Genomic DNA, 20,155 nt, shown 5'->3' with positions numbered 1-20,155 from the left:
AAATTTAATGATGATGATTCAACATTCTGGAGGAGCCTCCTCTTACACATATCACATATCTGGTTAGTAGGAAATTATCAGAGTACTTGACTAGCTGTAGAAGAACCAATGCTTCATCAATACTCCCTTACAGCCATTAGTTGTTAATTTTCCTTTTTTAGCTCCAAATCATTGTTTAGGAAAAACTATTAGTAAGAGTAATCTAGGATTAACTTTAAGAGCCATATAAATACCTGAGAGAAAAAGGGAGAGGGAGGGAGAGAGAGAGGGAGAGAGGGAGAGAGGGAGAGAGGGAGGGAGAGAGAGGGAGAGAGAGGGAAAGGGAGGGAGAGAGAGGTAAAGAGAGGGAGAGAGAGAGAGGGCAAGAGACAAAAAAGAGAGTGAGAAATGTAGAAAAAGGTAGATATAGAGAAATAGAAGGCGGTCTAGAAAGAAAAAGAGAGTCCATCACTAGCTACAAGAAACCCTTTCTACAGAAGTTTTGAATAAATAAGATAATCTTTCGTATTAACATGCAACCTATAAAATCTATGTTGTAGAGTATTAGTTTAGGAATCTATATAATCTATATAATCTACGTAATCTATATTACCTATATAATCTACGTAATCTATATAATCTATATAATCTATATAATCTACGTAATCTATATAATCTATATAATCTACGTAATCTACGTGATCTACGTGATCTACGTGATCTACAAGATCTACGTGATCTACGTGATCTACGTGATCTACGTGATCTACGTGATCTACGTGATCTACGTGATCTACGTGATCTACGTGATCAACGTGATCTACGTGATCTACGTTATCTACGTTATCTACGTTATCTACGTGATCTACGTGATCTACGTAATCTATCTTATCTATGTAATCTATGAAATCTATGTAGTCTATGAAATCTATGAAATCTATATAATCTATATAATCTATGTAATCTATGCAATCTATGCAATCTATGTAATCTATGCAATCTATGTAATCTATGTAATCTATGTAATCATATGTAATCTATGTAATCTGTGCAATCTACGCAATCTATGTAATCTATGTAATCTATGTAATCTATGTAATCTATGTAATCTATGTAATCTATGTAATCTATGTAATCTATGTAATCTATGTAATCTATGTAATCTATATCTAATCTATGTAATCTATCTAATCTATCTAATCTATGTAATCTATGTAATCTATGCAATTTATGACATCTATGAAATCTATGTTGTAGAGTATGTAAGTACCTCTTCATCTACCATTTCAACTACTCCTGCCACAACAACCACCTTTACACCTGCTACCACAACAACTACTGTCTCTAGAAGTAGAACTACAGAACTTGCAACTACAACAAATACTGAGGGGTAAGTACACTGCAGATGGTAACCTGTTGCTTATACCACTTAGAGTACCTGTAAGATCAGATAAGTCTTACATATTTTGTCTGCTAGTCATGGAATATGGCGGCGATAAAATTAAGGTTATTTGTTGTTACAGTCTAGTCACTTCTAAGCGGTTGTACATATTGTGAGTCTGTTCCACCTATCTAGGCTGTAGATAACTTAGAGTAAACAGAAATCGATTAAAGGTATATTGCAGTGTTGAAAATGCTTTTTATACGATGAAGATGTGACTAATAAAATGTGCAAATCAAAGTGCGCAGTAACAAGCTGCTCAGACTTACGGCTGAGTCAATGATAGATACATGTAATTAGGCGTATGATTTGTGAAATTATAAAATAACAATAAAAAATTTATTAAAAAACTCTAAAACTACCTAAGATATTGTAAGTAAATCAATGTTAGAACCAATCTATATATATTTCTCAAAGTATGTCTGTCGTCTGTCTGTCATTCCGACTATAGCTATTATTAGAATAGCTGTAGCTGTACGAAAATGCTGACGCAACATCATGGCCTACCACCATTAGAAGCTTAGCGCCTAGCTTACTAGAATTACTAGCTTACTAGCTTAGAATTAGTAAACTTACTTGCTAACTTAGTTTATAAGATGATTTTTAACACCCGGGCAACTCTGGGAGGCACAGCTAATTGAAAGTTCAAGAATCTTTTATTTGAATATTTTAGCTATATTATTCTAACTGCTATACATGCACCATAACTTTTCAATTTTTCCATCTCACAGGGAAGGTTTGCTCTACGTGGACTTCATGAGTGAGCTCTACCTTAATTACCCCTCTTCAGAGGAATATACAACGGCATCACTCTATGTGCCCCGCCATAGTAGTGGTCTCCTCGCTACTGATACATCAGATGGGGCCATCTTCTACTCCTACACGCTGTCAGTATTGAGGAATGAAACAAGTGGTGCCTCTGCATTCACATGTATGTTGTTAATTTAAAATAACTTTTTATTGTATTGTCTATGGGTAACTTATGATTTATTTTTAGAAAACTGTGATTCTCTTTATTAAGCCATGTTAATATTTGTTCTCAATATATTCAACTATACTGCAATATATCAAATTACTTTTTGGTTTCACATTATATGATATATATATATATATATTATATATTTGTATATTATATAAATTGTTTTTATGATTTAAAATTTTTACAATGGTTTGCTACAGGTTAACAGAAGTGATACACATGTATTTAATGCTGACATAGTAGTGACCTATAGAAGCACAGCAGCTGTCTGAGTCATGTAGTCTGCTTTGTGATCCGCTTACTTTTGTCTTGCAGTAATAGGAGGCAGCAGTACCTCAGGCTATGGAACTGGAGGAACGGATTCCACATACACACATATAGTGTCTTTACATATCAAGGATGATCGGTATGTTCTAGTGGCAGAAGAGAGCTGTGTGAGGCAGTACAATATGTTCGGCGAAGGAGATTCTCTCTCTACTAGAATCGGTGAGTGCTTTATAAGTTCTGTGTGTGCAAGCAGACAGAAGGAAAGAACCAGTTTCGCTGTGAATCTCTATGGAGTTTTTGTACAGTAACTTCTGTTATTTTTTTTCTGATTTAAAGAACTTTTTGTTAATGGAATGTGAATTGTATAAGAGTTAAAAGATACACAATATGCAGTACTTAAAAATCGTATTCACTGCTGTGCCATTTGCAAGTGTAGAGTCAAATATATGTGTAGAAGTTGATTGCTATGATTTTTAATTTAAGTACAGATAAACTTTGTTTTAAGATCTCAAGCATGTGTTTGTTAGTTTTTCTACTATTTAGCTGCAAACAATCACATAAAATGATGTACATAACACCCAATACATTAGTGACCAATTACAACAGCTATTGCAAGTTTTAGCAAAATTTAGTTATAGAAGCTTTCTAAACTAGGCTCTATAAAGATGTTTCTTAGGTTATCATACTATGATTGTATTTCAGGAAACTGCACAACCGGAGGATTTCAAACCAATCCGATCCTGTTGCAAAATATACGGAGTACAGCTTTGACAGCTGGTAATGTTCTGTATATTCTCTGTGGAAAGCAAGGTTCAGGCATGGTAGGTATTTTTTTTACGCTGAACAAAACACTGACAACTTTATTCTATCTATAGGGAATTCTTCCGCCAACAGAGAGTGAATTTTAAGGTTTTTTTTTGTAACCAGCATAGGCATTTGAGTTTTGTATATCTAAAATCACCATAAATTTAAACATTTTTCTGAAGTTTTACATATTGACTCTACACATTTGTGCTGAAACACAGCTTAACATGTGGAGTAAGGAAACATTTTAAAAATACCTTTACTAACACAGTTTTGCTTTATCCAGAGATGAGTAAGTTTGCTAGTATTATGTACAAACAGTGTCAAGCAAAACATGCCAAGTAGTGATCAGTTGCTAATGCTTTATGCAAGTAGAAAATGTAGAGAGACGCAGGTAGAATACCAACAGTTCAAACAATAAGTAACGGCTGACTGCGTAACACGTAGGTAGACATTTTAACGCCTTCAAGTGTTAGTTGTCTGCTATTGGCATTACACTGGTTATAGGTAATAATTTGTGAGTGTAAAACTTCCTACACAATAAGCCTAAACAAAAATGAAATCTTTACTATGATAAGAGCTGTGTTCATCCGTCCGTCCATCCGTCCGTCCATCCGTCCGTTTGTCCATAGCCATGCTTAGAGATTAGGAAATAGGATTACATTTGATGAAATTCAAACTTACCCATTCCACTTTGTAGCACGAAATTCTATCTCCTGCGCCAATCAATCACCTGCGCCAATCAGTCACCTGCGCCAATCAATCACCTGCGCCAATCAATCACCTGCGCCAATCAATCACCTGCGCCAATGAATCATCTGCACCAATCAATCACTTGCGCCAATCAATCACTTGCGCCAATCAATCACCTACGCCAATCAATCACCTGCGCCAATCAATCACCTGCGCCAATCAGTCACCTGCGCCAATCAGTCACCTGCGCCAATCAATAATCTGCACCAGTCATCTCCTGCGCCAGTCAATCACCTGCGCCAATCAATCACCTGCACCAATCAATCACCTGCACCAATCAATCACCTGCACCAATCAATCACCTGCACCAATCAATCACCTGCACCAATCAATCACCTACACCAATCAATCACCTGCACCAATCAATCACCTGCACCAATCAATCACCTTACTGCATTGTAGGATATTTGTGCAGAATGTTATTACACCTGACGACCTCTCACAGCACACAGGACTTCCAGCGTACTAAAATTATAATACTACTGTTTCATCTAGCTAGAGCATGTTAGCTGTATGAATTGCCTTCCCTTGTAATCTATTGAACAGTGTTAGTACTAGATCTTTTGTTGTTATGGAAACAGTATTAACTTATTTATTGTGACAAACAAGTTCCTGATCAGTAATATTTTAGGGAGGGCTAATGGAGGTTGACTTTGAAAATGGAATTTCTGCTAGAATTTTGGCTCTACATGATGATATAGCCTTGAGCCCTTTATTCACACAAGGGGTGGCAGATGTCAAGGACTTGGCTCTAGACAACAGTGGGAAACTCATGTACATTCTTACTAACAATGGTAAGACAAATCCGACCTTATACTCACAACCAATTAGGATTTTAGTGCACACGAACCTGAAAATAAATATGTCTGTAACCTAGACCAAAGCATAAAACATGAGACATTGTTTATGTCGGAAAACAAATGAAAATATAGTTATCATGTCTGACATAATATTCCACATGTTGGAGGCGTAGCATCTAGGTATTCTCCAGAAACATAGTAAGTGTGTAAGGATTAATTAATACAATGTACAGCACGAATTTTAGGAGGAATTGTGGTATACAACATGACAAATATAGCGAGTACAGGAATGTTGTCACCTCTCTATCGCATCAGCTCTGTAGATGGAGATCCTGCTGCCAACTACACACACAACCGACTAATACAAGACAATGCTACAATCATTCTGACAGCAGACAGCAAGTATCTTCTGGTTCAGAACTATGGCAATGACAATGACCTGCAAAACACACTCATATCCATCGATGTCCTCAGCTTACCAAAATTAATGCGTAAGATCAACTTACTGAAACAGAAACGATTGTTTGAATAAAATGAAAATAAAACATTAATATAGTACTTCTATTTATGCTCAGCCTTTGTCATGCTGCAGACAATCTAAAATGGAAGGTGTATAAAAAATCCAACTGCTTTTATGATATTTTACCATTTCTCCGTATACAATGACTTTCTGTAGATAATGTGTAAAGATATATTCTCACCTTATCCATGTTTATAGAAGTATTATGTTATAGGCATTAATGGTCAAAAGTTCGGGAGTGTATTACTATATTAATAATGCACCTAAAGACTAATTTAAAATTCCAAAGTAATATTATAAAATAAACTTTGCAAATTTGGTCACTATATAAGGGACAAGCCGAATTCTTGGAATTGTACAGGAAATAAAATAATTTCTCAATAAATTTGTGTAACTTAAGCTAGTAACTTCAGGTAGTCTAAATATTTGCTATAATAAGAGCCATGGTCATCTGTCTGAAGCCAGCTTGCGCTTATGGTTATAACGATTACGATATCCGCCATGACTTCTCATGCAATCAGGATCTTCAAGGGTGCCTGTAGTAATGAATAGTATTTTCACAAGCTCTTTAAGCGTGCATATTTTAACCGGTGTAATTATTATATGCACAATTATCCATTAGTATGGCCAATGGGAGGGGTAATGTAATGATAGCACTCTTTCCTGCAAAACTGGAGGTTATATGTTTAATTACAGAGCAGAGCTAACTTTTTGTTCCAGTTATAACTTTATAATTGGACACGAACAACAAACACTGATATATATATATATATATATATATATATGATTAAAAATTGACTAGACTTACGTAGCTTTGATTTTTAAGTAAGAAAAAGCTCAGTTCTATCAGCTTATTACAGATGAAGAACAAACAATTATTGTTGGCAAACAAAGGCTTTGGGGAATATTTTAGAAAAGACAATTCCAAGCTCAGCATATTCTACACTATGTGCTGGTGGAACTGCACCCCAGAAAGGGAATTCAGAGGATTGCGTGGTGAAGGCTGACTACAGGAGACCTGTGATGGACTTGGATGATAATGGAAATTTAATGATGATGATTCAACATTCTGGAGGAGCCTCCTCTTACACATATCACATCTCTGGTACGATTTATCACAGTAGTTGACTTGCTGTACAAAGGCCAGTGTTCAATCGATGTCATTTTATGACCGCAAATCATGTACATACCTGATGGTTCACAATTCTGTCTTACACAGCTGTTCTTTATTTCTGTTTTTTTTGTGTTTTTGGCTGTAACGCGAACAGCATTTTGGTGATCATTACCAATGCCAATAAAAAGCTATTTGTATATCCATATACATTGCATCATCTTTTTCAGAACTCGCAGAAACTACATCCAGTTCTACTTTTATGACTACTACACAAGGTATAACTAGTTCACCTACTACCGAGCTGCCAACTGAGCATACATCATCATCAATACAGACCTCGATTTTAACAACAATAATCCTAACATCATCATCAGCAATGACATCACAATCAACTTTAATAGCAGCAACATCAACAGCAATAACAGAACCTACGCCAACGACAGTGTCAACAGCATCAACAACAACTAAACTAACAACTGCATCAGTACCGACTTCTGGAATGTCTACTCTGAGCCAACACTTCACAACTTCTTACAAAAATGCCACTTCCAACAGTGAGAGTACGACAGAAAACCCTACAAAAACCGATCTGACTATAACTACCACCAAGGCTACTCCACTTACAAAGATCTCTGCTAGCAGCACTTCTACTAGTCTCCAGCCTACAGATTATTCATTAAATACTACTCAAACTATTGCTGATCGGTTTACAAATACCTCTATTCCCACCACCACTCTCACCTCCACTCCCACTTCCACTACCACCTCCATTCCCACCTCCATTCCCACCTCCACTCCCACCTCTACTCCCACTTCTACTTCCACTTCCACTCCCACCTCTACTCCCATCTCTACTCCCATCTCTACTCCCACTTCTACTCCCACCTCTACTCCCACCTCCACTCCCACCTCTACCCTCACCCCTACGCCCATGCCTACTCCCACCTCTACTCCCACCTCTACTCCCACCTCTACCCTCACCTCTACTCCCACGTCTACTCCCATCTCTACTCCCACCTCTACTCCCACCTCAACTCCCACCTCTACTCCCACCTCTACTCTCACCTCCACTGCCATCTCTACCCCCACCTCTACTCCCACCTCTACTCCCACCTCTATCCCCATTTTTATTCCCACCTCTACTCCCATCTCTACTCCCACTTCTACTCCCACTTCTACTCCCACCTCTACTCCCACCTCTACTCCCACCTCTACTCCCACCTCTAATCCCTCCTCTTCTAACACCTCTACTCCCACCTCTACTCCCACCTCAACTCTCACCTCAACTCCCACCTCAACTCCCACCTCTACTCCCACCTATAATAGCTCCGCTCATTCTACACACCCTACTTCTGACACCAGTGTAGTAAGCACAACAACGATTTCAGAAACGAGTATAGCCACGAATATAACTCAAATCACACTTACTACAAACAATCAAGCAGAAACTAACTATAGTTGCTTCGTATGCGCAGACCTTTCGGACTGTAGGAATATTATCAATAGTGAAGAGACGGCAGGTTTAAAAACTTGCAAAGGCTCGTGCGTTTCCTGGAGTGAGCTGGTGAATGAAAAAACAAGCGATGTAAGTACCACCAAATTTAAATAGAATGTTTAATAGAAAACAATGCAATATTAACTATTAGACTGTGTTAACATACAGCTATGCTTGTGACCTAACTACAACTACCTACAATTAAAATTGTTATTTCAGTCAAACATGTATAGAAAAATATTGTTCTCAGATAAAGAAAGGCTGTCTGGAAGATGACGCCAGTGATGAATTTACTAACTTTGTTTGTGATGAAAATGGAAAGGAAGGGCAATGCATTGACTTTGAGACAAATACAAATAAAGTAAGTATATGATTGTACGTCTATTAATAACAACTCTATTGATAACAACTATATTATATGAATTTATTGGCAATGATTTCATTTCAAATAAAAATGATTTTCAAATTATGTCATACAACAATAAAAAAACAAAAGAGGGCAACATTTGTCTACTAAAATTGAATAAAGGGTTTGTAAATATAAATACCTTTCTCCGCTTAGAGAACGGGTCTTAGGTGAAAGATCGTTAAAGCAGCTAGCAATGATATTTTCAAAATAATTGTTAGTTGTTGTACGCGATCTGCTCATATTAAGTAAGTTGAAATGAGCGGAAAACCTGTAAGTGTCATGTTAAGAACGAGGACACAAACAATGAAAGATCTTAAAACTATGACAGATAAAATAAGAAATTTACACGTTTCTCATTTTTAAACATGTTAAAATCGATTGCTACTAAAAAGGTTTTGATGAATTCTGCCTTTTTAAAAGTCATTTTATGGATGTAAAAGCTGTGCAATAAATACTTCGCCATATACTGTCACATGAATATGAAGAAATGATGGAAATGAGGAAAGTGAATGGAGATGAGGGTTGCGCCCATTGGCAAAGGTCGACAAGCGCTTCGTAATTGAATGGTTTGATTCCTTGCAACACGAACAAATGTAAACTTGGCTGCATTGATAATGAAACAAAAAATAAAATTTTGTTTGTATGTGGGACACAATAATAATAATGAAGCATAAATCGTTATAGTTAACAATTGTAGTAGCTAAACAAAGAGTAGCTTACATAAACAAATCAAATAATACAATGAGAAGGTAAACGACAAATAATAAGTTCTCGATACTTTTACAGTTTTCTGAAGAATTCTCTGTAAACACATGATGAGTTTATGCGATTGAGTTAGTAAAGTCACATCTTCAACTGCAGGTAGAGCGCTGTCTGAGGTGTTGTACTGGCCACCGATGCAACAGCTGGATGAACCATACAGAACACAAGCCTAACGCAGCTTCATCCATCCATAGTCATCCTTCTCGATACACCAAAACTTTTCTAATAATGCTGTTACCGTTGCTTATGCATGCATATGTATAGCATAACAGCTATAATTATTGCCTGTGTTCTTAATTCCAATGCAGGTGTTTTATACACATACGTATGCACGTCTCATTCACAAGAATGGCAGGCTGAGGCTAAAGTCACAGATAGCTTTGCATCAGCATTTTTTGTATGCATCACAATTTTACAATTTTTAAAAAAATTCTTCCAAACCTATCAGTATTAGCGCAGGTCTCATGCTTTGGTCTTGCGGTTTATATTTCTCTCATATTGTTAATATTAGCAAAGGCAACACAACTCTCAATATTATATTTTTATATTTTTATATTTTTGTCTACTACATGTCACAGTATTTTTTAGTTGCATGCTTCAAGTGTTTTGAAACAATATTTTTAAAAAGCAAACTATTTTTTGTGTGTTCATATGAAGCAATCTCTATAAAGTAACAAATCGTTACAGAGTTAACATTTTATTTACCAAAATGATTTACTTATTAGCACAATATTAGTCAAGAGCAAGCATCTATGTAACCCTTGATTTAAATAAATACATATACACTCTGTCCGCTCCATATGCCCAACGGGCTCATGTTTAACATAGTAAAATGGAGTTCCCTGAAATTATGGCCAATGATGCAGCTGATTGGTCCCTCAGTGCAGCCATGCCAACGTATGGCCAAACAACAATGTGACCAGGCAGTAGTAACTATACAAACAGAACAAGCCATTTAAACAATCTTGAACAAACATAGAATTTATAAGCAATCAAAATCATTAAATGACTGTTTTCCAAAAATGTTATTTTTAAACTGCATGAAGTACAGATTTGAAAGCTTATTTCTTTGGAATGAATAAAAACAATGTGGCACAGTAAAAGCAGAATTAGCTCGCTTACCAGTGCGGGAAAGAGAGCAAATAGGAGCGAGAATCTACGCAGACAGTATATTAAAAAGAGCGAGGTAAGTAAATGACCAGAACAATACGCATTCACAAGACTGACTGAGAGTATTTGAGCAACGACAAAGCAAAATATTACTTGCAATTAAACAGGAAAAACATGATTTGTATTTTATACGGATTGTCAAGGCTCTCTAGAAAGCATTGCTAAGGACTGGAAGATCATTTTTAAAAAGCGTCTCTGTGACAGTAGGGGGCAATTGTACTAGGAGTTAAGGCTTATCCTATTAGAGCTCCTCCCACTTCTTCGCTTCTTCTTGTCTGGTGCCTGCTGAAGTGCCAGCTCCGATTCCTGATGGAGGAAAGTGAACACCTGCAAAATTATGTGATGCACAGTGACAATGTTGAACAGATAAGCAAATAAAATGCAAATTCGCAAATTGTTGAATACCACTTAGATTGACAGCATTTTACAAACTAGTGAAGATATGAACAATCTGGACTGCTAGTGATTGTTTGATAAAACCTTTGTTGGGATGAGCTTTGGTGCTAAACGATAAGCATAAACAGCCATGGAGTTGCTACAAACTATTTTATGCCTATAGAGTATAGACACATAAAGTAAAGCTCCGTAATATTCAACTAAGAATAACAGAGCATATAATTAGCCTGATCATTGTAGCTACAAATCATTGCATAAATGAGCGCATTGGAATCTTTCTAATTGTTAGTATCTCTACTAAGTCGCTGATCTTTTTGATATTTTAAATTAAGTCTAACAGTATTACTTGAGCAGGTATTTTAGCTATGCTCTTTGAGAAAAAAAGGTTCTTAGTTTATGAATGAGTTGAGATGAAATCAACACTTGCGCAGATTTAAATGCTGCTCTTTCAGTAGTCTCCTCAACAATCTACAAACCTGCTTAGTGAACTCTATCAGGGTGTTGAAGATTCAGGCAAATAATAAAAACTTATAACAGCTAGCTTTAACCTAAGCAGTGCATTTGCGTGCGTGCTATGAACCTTATGAAGTTGCCCTATCATCTGCTCATCAATTACCCACCAAAGCTAGCTACCATTTGTGATATGATATCTTACCACTACTAGTTACCATTAGTGACTCATATCTTACTACTACTAGCTACTATTAGTGATTCATATCTTACAACTACTAGTTAGTATTAGTGACTCATATCTTACCACTAGTAGTTACCCTTAGCGACTCGTATCTTACCACTACTAGTTACCGTTAGTGACTCGTATCTCACCACTACTAGTTACTATTAGTGACTCATATCTTACAACTACTAATTAGTATTAGTGACTCATATCTTACCACTAGTAGTTACCCTTAGCGACTCGTATCTTACCACTACTAGTTACCGTTAGTGACTCGTATCTCACCACTACTAGTTACTATTAGTGACTCATATCTTACAACTACTAATTAGTATTAGTGACTCATATCTTACCACTAGTAGTTACCCTTAGTGAATCATATCTTACAACTACTAGTTAGCATTAGTGACTCATATATTACCACTACTAGTTACCGTTAGTGACTCATATCTTACCACTACTAGTTACTATTAGTGACTCATATTTTACAACTACTAGTTAGTATTAGTGACTCATATCTTACCACTAGTAGTTACCATTAGTGACTCATATCTTACCACTAGTAGTTACCATTAGTGACTCATATCTTACTACTATTAGTTACTATTAGTGACTCATATCTTACCACTACTAGTTACCATTAGTGACTCATATCTTACTACTACTAGTTACTATTAGTGACTCATATCTTACCACTACTCGTTACCATTAGTGACTCATATCTTACCACTACTAGTTAGCATTAGTGACTCATATCTTACTACTACTAGTTAGAATTAGTGACTCATATATTATCACTAGTAGTTACCATTGGTGACTCATATCTTACCGCTAGTAGTTACCATTAGTGACTCATATCTTACCACTACTAGTTAGCATTAGTGACTCATATCTTACTACTACTAGTTACTATTAGTGACTAATATCTTACCACTAGTAGTTACCATTGGTGACTCATATCTTACCGCTAGTAGTTACCATTAGTGACTCATATCTGACCACTACTAGTTAGCATTAGTGACTCATATCTTGCCAACACCAGCTATCCGTCTCAAACTGTTATTCAGTGCAGAGTTTTAATCATTGTGACACATGTAACATTTATGCTGCAAGCAGACAAACGAGTGTATCAGCAACAAATAAGAGCTTTGTGAAAGCCATGCGTTTATTTAAGCTGTGATAAACATACAAGTGTAGCTGGAGAACTGAAGAATCCTTGTTATTGCAAAGTATTGCAGTTTTTATGGAAGTTGTCTACTTTTAAAAACAGAAGCATTCACATTAGCTAATTAGTGTATTTGAGGGAAGTTAACTGCAAAACTGATTTTACCTATGCTTTTTTATATTCTATTTAAAACAAAACTGTTGATGCCAAATGTTTGTCAAAGTGTATTGTATGCGAATATAAACATCTAAATCTTTCTCAAAGAAGCGGAAAGGAAGCTCTGTAGTGCTGCGAGCGGATGAATACATATAATGCCTCTCTTGCAGAGTGCCTCTTCTCAGACACACTACGGCAACAACAGTAATGGTAGCTTAAGATATTATACCCCTCACCAAATTATCAGTCATTCTCTACCAGCGATATGTTTATTGATCAAGCCAGCTCAGCGCGGTCAGCCAAACAAAATGATGCCGAAGCAGGAAAATCAGCCAATAAAGCGACAGCACAGCTCTCTCACTTTCATAAGTAAGTTGACTGAACGACCTCTTTCTCTGATGTTATAGGCGTGCGCCTTGCAGGTTTATCGACATAAACCTCTTTAGGTTTTCTATACTCCATACTGAGTGAACGACGAATAGGGAGCCTGGCTGACCTGGATTGTGAATGCTTATGGATGGGATAGGGAGTGCAAGGTGCGGACACTTGCTTGTTCATCCCTGTGATATTGCACGGGATAAAACTGAATACCTACACAATGACAGACAACAGCGTGTCAGATGACATTCAACACTTCTTGCCTATTCATCTATGAAGCGGTTGCTAAAAACTTAAGTTCTCAGGCTATGTTCTAGGTAACTTTGATAAGACAAGTGCATAATGATAAGGAAATGATATTAGGTGCTTTTAACGATAATGTGACCTTAGAGAGCCAGCTACTTGTGGACAGCTAACTGCGATAGGCAGCACAACAAGATGATATTTATATATATATAAATATATATATATACATACATACATACATACATATATACATACATATATTATATATATATATATATATATATATATATATATATATATATATATATATATATATATATATATATATATATATATATATATATATATATATATATATATATATATATATACACGTAACACCATGTGCAGATTTACACTGTAGATTCCTAACAAACATCTAATATGTAAGAGGAACAAATAATTTCATACACATGCACTTTAGCAGATGAATTTGAAGGAGTTTTTATGCTTCAAATGCAAAATAAAAGAGTTCCCAATTAAAATACATATGAGAATGTGATGCTGTGCATAGGATGATAACTCTGATGCTGTGCATGGGATGATAACTCTGATGCTGTGCATAGCTTAAAAGATGTTTAAATGAGAATATGTAAACTTCAAAATTGTTTGAGGCAAAAAAACTAAATCGATTAACTAAAATTGATTTCTCTCTTCTAAATATTAATACAAGTTTACATTTTTTAACCATTTGTTTTCGCAGAGAAATCTACGATATTCCTTAGCGGAAATAGGGATAAGCACTGCCTGCTAATGGTCGCTCAGGTTTTGCCTATGTTACCCAGATGTTAGATGAATAGGCTTTAGTAGAGAGCGGATTCACACACAAGAGCACATAATGCGCATTCATAAATCACATTTAGCTGTCGAAAATAAGTACATTGACAGAAATAACTCACTCACTCAGTACAAATTGATGTAACCTGACAAAGACAGAAACATAAGCACTTTAAAAAAGACAGATGACCCACCATATCTGTAGGTATGAGAGGAAAGTCTTCTGGTGGGTTGGTAATCACATAGCGTTTGTTAGAAGAGCATGAATTGTCTAGTTTCTGATCCCTAAACCGATGAAGACCAATGCACAGAATGCCATACGTTTTAAGAGCTGTGAGGAATAGAGCGCCAAAAGTGCCCGATTCCTACAACATAGAGATGTTTACAAATGCCACACAGTTGCTGCTTCTGTCGCTCGATGTAGATTTGATTAGTGCAATAACGATACTGCCCAGTGTTTTAGTCTCTCTAAACACTGTAATTGACAACTGTAGTTTGTTTAGAGCATTTGGTGAGGTTTTCTATACATGATACAATTATAATTATATTAGGTAAGTTGAATTAAATATTTCAATTAGTGGTTCTAAAGTGAGGGCATTCGTAAAAAAGCTTCTAGAGTTTTCTTTGCAATCAGTTTTTGACCTCTCCTGATACAAAATAACGCATCTGTACAGAGAACTTTCCTAAACACTGCAAACTCAAATTTAGAATTCAGATGTTTAGTTAATATTCTAGTTAGTTAGACATAAATATTTCTATTTTAATATTTCTACATGTGGTTACTAGCTACAAAACTATCCAATCAAAAACATGCATCAATAAATGACATTTGTGATTGGCTCTGAATGATTGAAGAGAAATAATTAACCAATGAAGTCTGTCTTGTCTAGTCTTGCATGCAATCCTTTTAAAATATGTGCAAAGTCCATAGATATAGTAACCCTAGATATGCGAATAATCAAAACAAGTGAGGCCTATAATTAGCATGACGCAACGTCATGGTGATGTGCAAAGTGAATCAGCTGATCTATTAACTCCTATTGACTTGACACTAAAAACTGCTCAATTTTTCTATAGTTTGTGCATCTGAGACTGCATATTTTATTGAAAATATGTAAAACTTATTTGCAGTAATACTTCAACTTACGAGTGCCCTAACATATGAGAAACTTGGGGTACGAGCCAGCTTTTAAGCAAGTTTTTGCACTAACATATGAGCCATGTTTGAGATACGAGCACATGAGTCAGTTGCCAAGTATGTCGGAGGTGTTTTATGAGAACAGCATCACTCTGTATTTTTCAACTGCTCAGATTATACTTTTGTACTATGTTTTTTGTGCGCGATTTTCAGTGCAGACTTATGTGAATTAAAAGTACCGTGCGTAGACCGAAAGTTTGCCAGTAGAAGGATAGATAATGCAAAGAAAAAGCGAATGATAACAATTGATATTAAACGGAAAATTATTGAAAAATATGCAAAAGATGTATGCGTGATTGAGCTAGCTCAGCAATATGACAAAAATACATCCACAATTATCAAACACAAGGATTATATTCAAGGCATTTAGTCTGCAAAAGGACTAACCATAGTTTCTAAACGATGCAGCGATCTTCACGACCACTGATGGAGAGATTTTTCAGGCTTTGGATAAAAGACAAACAATTGACCTGTGACTGCGTAACTGAAACGCTGCTACGTAAAAAGGCCGGTGCTATTTATCAAGACTATAAAAAATAGACATTCGGACAAGTTGGCTAGTGGTCGTGCATTAACCCTTGGTGACGACACCTGTGTTCGTCCTGATCGCAACATGTTGAAAGGGTGACAAAGGCAAACGTCCTCAGATAGGTTTTTCTTAAAACTGCCGGCTAGTCGTGAGAGCGAAACTAAAGAAAAATTAGCTAACAAGCGAGAAACTTCAAACTATGAACGCTGAAGAAATTTTAATTACGTTAAGTTAAAGATTAAAGTTTGCTTTTAGGTTTGCTTTTAAGTTTGTCTTTTAAGACTTGGATAAGATCTAAATTTATCAAAGTCAACTGTTGTAATGAAGGATAACTTATCTCTCCCTCTCTGGCAAATGCTATAGCGTTAGCTGCTATTGTATGTATTTAATTTTACATTTTAATTAATCACATTTCCTTGCATTATTTTTATTTGTTGCTTTTTGAAAGCATGTGGTAAGTTAGGACAATAATCAACATGTTCTTTCTGTTACAATATATTGCTTTGAGTGTTTCATTTGCATTTTCAGAGAATGGAAAACAATCAATATATATTTAATTGTTTTATATATAAATAAATTGCACCAACATGCGAGTAAATCGACATACGAGCTCAGTCTCTGAACGCATTAAGCTCGTAAATCAAAGTATGACTGTAATAACTTTGGATGAGAAAGGCAAGAATCTTAGACACATGGTGATGGATAAACCAATGATTTAGAAGTTTCTATATCATTGATAATACAAAGAGTGACCAAATAGAAATTAAACTAATAATGATCTAATGAACCAAATGAGATTTATAAGCAGTTACGCTGGACCACTGTATTAAACACCCATTAGACATGACTGACAATAACTAGTCGAGAGATAGTTTTTGTCTAAGGTTGGTTGAACTAGATTCCTGCTTCGAAGCGACATAGTGTATTCTGACTTTAGTACGTATAGCGATTTACTATAGTTTTGAGTGGACTGTTGGCATGCACAGTACATGTGAAACCTTGATGGAGGTTATGCAATAAAATATATATGTTACTGTCTGTGATGTTGCTTGTTTAAAAGCTCTCTGTGTGATACCACAGCTCTCCATGTGTGAACGTAGGCACTTTTCTGCAGCAATACATATTCGGCCTATCAATCTGGTCACCAATCCTCCTCTGTTTTTAACTGAGATTAGGGTTATGTCATCACTATTTCTACTTCCCACTACTTCGACATCGGTCAAGAACTTGATCCACTCATCACATTTGAGTTAGAAAAAAATCCTCATCACCGAACTCCTCATCTTCACCTTCCTCAGCTTTTGTCTCTTCTTTCTTTTTCTTTCTAGCCAGAGAATGTAGCAGGAGTTGGCCAGTTTTTTCAGCCCTGCTCACATCCAGATCAATACAGTTAACATTGGGACTTGGTGTGATATTTGCTTTTATGAACAGTGCTCGAAGTGCAGATCTAAAGCACAGCACATCCGGGTTATTGTTATAGCCACCCTTAGATCGTATTGTGGAAAACAGAATCTCAATGTGATCCTGGTTGATCTTAAAGGTTAGGAAGTAGTTGATGTAAGGGTAGTGCTGAAAAGATATTGAGCAATGCCATGTACAAATTTGGCTGCTGACTCAAAACCAATGACGAAATGATGATGGTTTTCATATTATTTTACACTAGCAGCTTTCAGCTTGGTGTCTTTAATCGGCATGGATAGCTTATGATATTGTTGAGAAATTCTTGTTTTGAGTTGAAGTTCTGTTTTGTTATGGGCAATTCAGGATATACCTGGGGTGTTGGGAGCTCTTCTGATGACATTTCACTAAGAATTTGGTCTTATTGTTACGTTTATGACTTAAAAACTAGCATGCCAAGCATGCTTTCACTACCAAACTCAATGCTCAATAGAAGGCTCTGATGCTGTGATGCACATCACTACGACGTAACGTCGTGAAAACAACAGCCAATTATAGGCCTCACTTTTGCTCCATTGTAATGATAGCTATTAGCCAATCTAGGGTTTACTATATCTATGGCAAAGTCAGATATGTTCAGCGTTTGACCAGCAAGGAGACAGGGGAACAAGAAATATACAAAAAGTTAGCCAAATTTGACCAAAAATATTTTTGCGTTTCATCAACAAGCTGTTTTTAAATTAAAGCATGTAAAAGAGTAATGGTTCTACTAACAGCAAATTGAGCGAATGGTCCTTCAGATAAAGATATCTGGCCAACTTTGCAGCGATTTCTACAACGGCTCATTTCAGGTGTTGACAAGCCACCCTGGATTCCAGCACCTTCAGCCATAATCTGCTCAAGGTCAGGAGTTGCGCCCCCAGTCACCAGGGTCCTGATAAGTGTCAGAGCATTCTCATTGAAATAGCTCTGAAATAAACAACAGTCTGCTTAGTTGATGAGCCAAGGTGTTTTGAGAATGCTCTAAAATTCTATTTGACTCTGAAGATTAAGATTGGAGGAAAGCGTACTCACGGTGCTCATGAGTGAATCTAAAACACTGACAGCAAATGCCGTGCCGCACGCAAATGGCTGGGTCATGTAGAGCTCCACGTCTGGATCATCCTCGTCATCTTGGTCTAGGAACTGTACATTGGAGTCATTGGCTAGAGAAAATGGTAGATTTGGTAAAATTTTTAACCAGGTTCCGGTACCCAGCTGTGTGATGCTGATCACTATTTCGTAAATGATGATAAAAGGAATAAGTGTTCACTATGTAAAATCATACTCAATAAACGGATAAGCATTTACCTAACTCAGTAACCATTGGAATGCTTGCACCAGCTAGAATTTCCCCTTTGACAGGTCTTACAGGTGCCTTCACCGGACTCGCTGGGGCTACGAGACCTGTGGAGATAGAACAGCAAATATGATGCTGGCATTGAAATATTATGACCCGCACTCTGCCTATTTACTTATGGAAAGGTTCAGACAATATATTCGCCAGAATATATGATTTGGCACATTCTCAAAAGAATAGTGCCATAGAATAGCGCTTTGACAGAGTATGAGAAATAGCTGCAAATCTCTGTAAGCAGAAGTAGTCCAAAAATTAAATTTAGATCAGTTTCTGAGTGTTAAGCAAAAACAAGAGAAAAAGTGAATTATTTCCCTAAAAAGTTTTTGAGGGTTCTAAACTGGTTTAGTAAGTGACATCACTATTTGGGCTCTAAAGAAGATGAGGAGATGTTGGGATCCTGATGTATCCTTCTATGTAAGTCTTTTAAATGTTTCTTAAAAGCGTATACCGGTATTTGATGCTTAAAGCTTTTTCCAAGCATACTAAAAGGCAACTCGCACACCAGCAGAAAGCAGAAAGAGGATCGGAACTAGGCCTATGACAAGGAGTTGAAATGACTAGAAGCCTTAGCAGTAATGAATAAGGCTAGTTGGTACTAGTTCAGAAACAGATGACAAGCCAAACACATTGTTTCACAGGTTTCAGCTTAATATATTAAAAATTAAAAAAGTTTCGCTAATAAAATTTAAAAATTCTGATTAAAGCCCTCAATTTCCATCAACTTTGCATAAAAAATAAATGAAAGAATTTCTATTAGTGTATTAAGAAAGTAAACCATTTTAATATTAGAAAATTATAAGCAAAGGCTGCAATGTTAAGGCTGCAAACTAAACATTACAACAAATCTAAATCTATGAAAGCGGACAACTCTTAATAACCACAATCACAATAAATAGAAATCTCTATTGATTGTCAGTATAGTGTTAACAAAATAAGAAAATATTTACATAAGGCAATTTCAAAGTTTTACCTGCTTCCTCCAGACATTCAACAAAGTATTTCTCGGACAACTCTATCAGATAATTTAAGAATGATGTATATAGTACAACGCTTTAAGCTATGCAGGATGTAGTACTGCATGCCTTACAACTCTGTTGACTCCCGGCTTGCTTTTTGAAAAAATTAAAGCTCTTGGTATACTAACCAGCCTTTCCAAGTTTGCATTTAAATTCTTACACAAAAACCTTAAGAAGCAAAACAATTTGCCCTTACTATATCAAAGCAGTTTTTTTATAGACCTCAGACTAAGGGCTATCATGGTATAAAATATGTGTGTAGTTAGAGTCACACTAGACACATTACAGA

The 20,155-nt window shown here is 36.2% G+C and overlaps 1 protein-coding gene across 5 annotated transcripts in view; it reads right to left on the bottom strand.

Annotated features, from left to right (window-relative positions):
* Positions 1-10,076: 10,076 nt before the first annotated feature.
* LOC137403940 (calcium-activated potassium channel slowpoke-like) overlaps positions 10,077-20,155 on the bottom strand; it is a 55,611-nt gene continuing 45,532 nt past the window's right edge. For 3 of the 5 annotated variants that reach the window (XM_068090078.1, XM_068090070.1, XM_068090086.1), the window contains 6 exons: positions 18,802-18,897; positions 18,526-18,656; positions 18,226-18,420; positions 14,521-14,691; positions 13,248-13,477; positions 10,077-10,820 (listed from right to left, as the gene is read on the bottom strand). In XM_068090078.1, coding sequence (XP_067946179.1) covers positions 13,250-13,477; positions 14,521-14,691; positions 18,226-18,420; positions 18,526-18,656; positions 18,802-18,897 — 821 coding nt within the window. In that variant the 3' untranslated portion in view covers positions 10,077-10,820; positions 13,248-13,249. Of the gene's footprint in view, positions 10,821-13,247; positions 13,478-14,520; positions 14,692-18,225; positions 18,421-18,525; positions 18,657-18,801; positions 18,898-20,155 lie in introns of those variants that run through there. The other 2 variants (XM_068090095.1, XM_068090104.1) reach the window with 2 other exon arrangements.

This window comes from Watersipora subatra, chromosome 1 (genome assembly GCF_963576615.1).
Source record: "Watersipora subatra chromosome 1, tzWatSuba1.1, whole genome shotgun sequence".
Lineage (NCBI taxonomy): Eukaryota > Metazoa > Bryozoa > Gymnolaemata > Cheilostomatida > Watersiporidae > Watersipora > Watersipora subatra.
The sequence above is the reverse complement of the archived record's forward strand: the minus strand, read 5'-3'. Positions and strand labels throughout refer to the sequence as shown.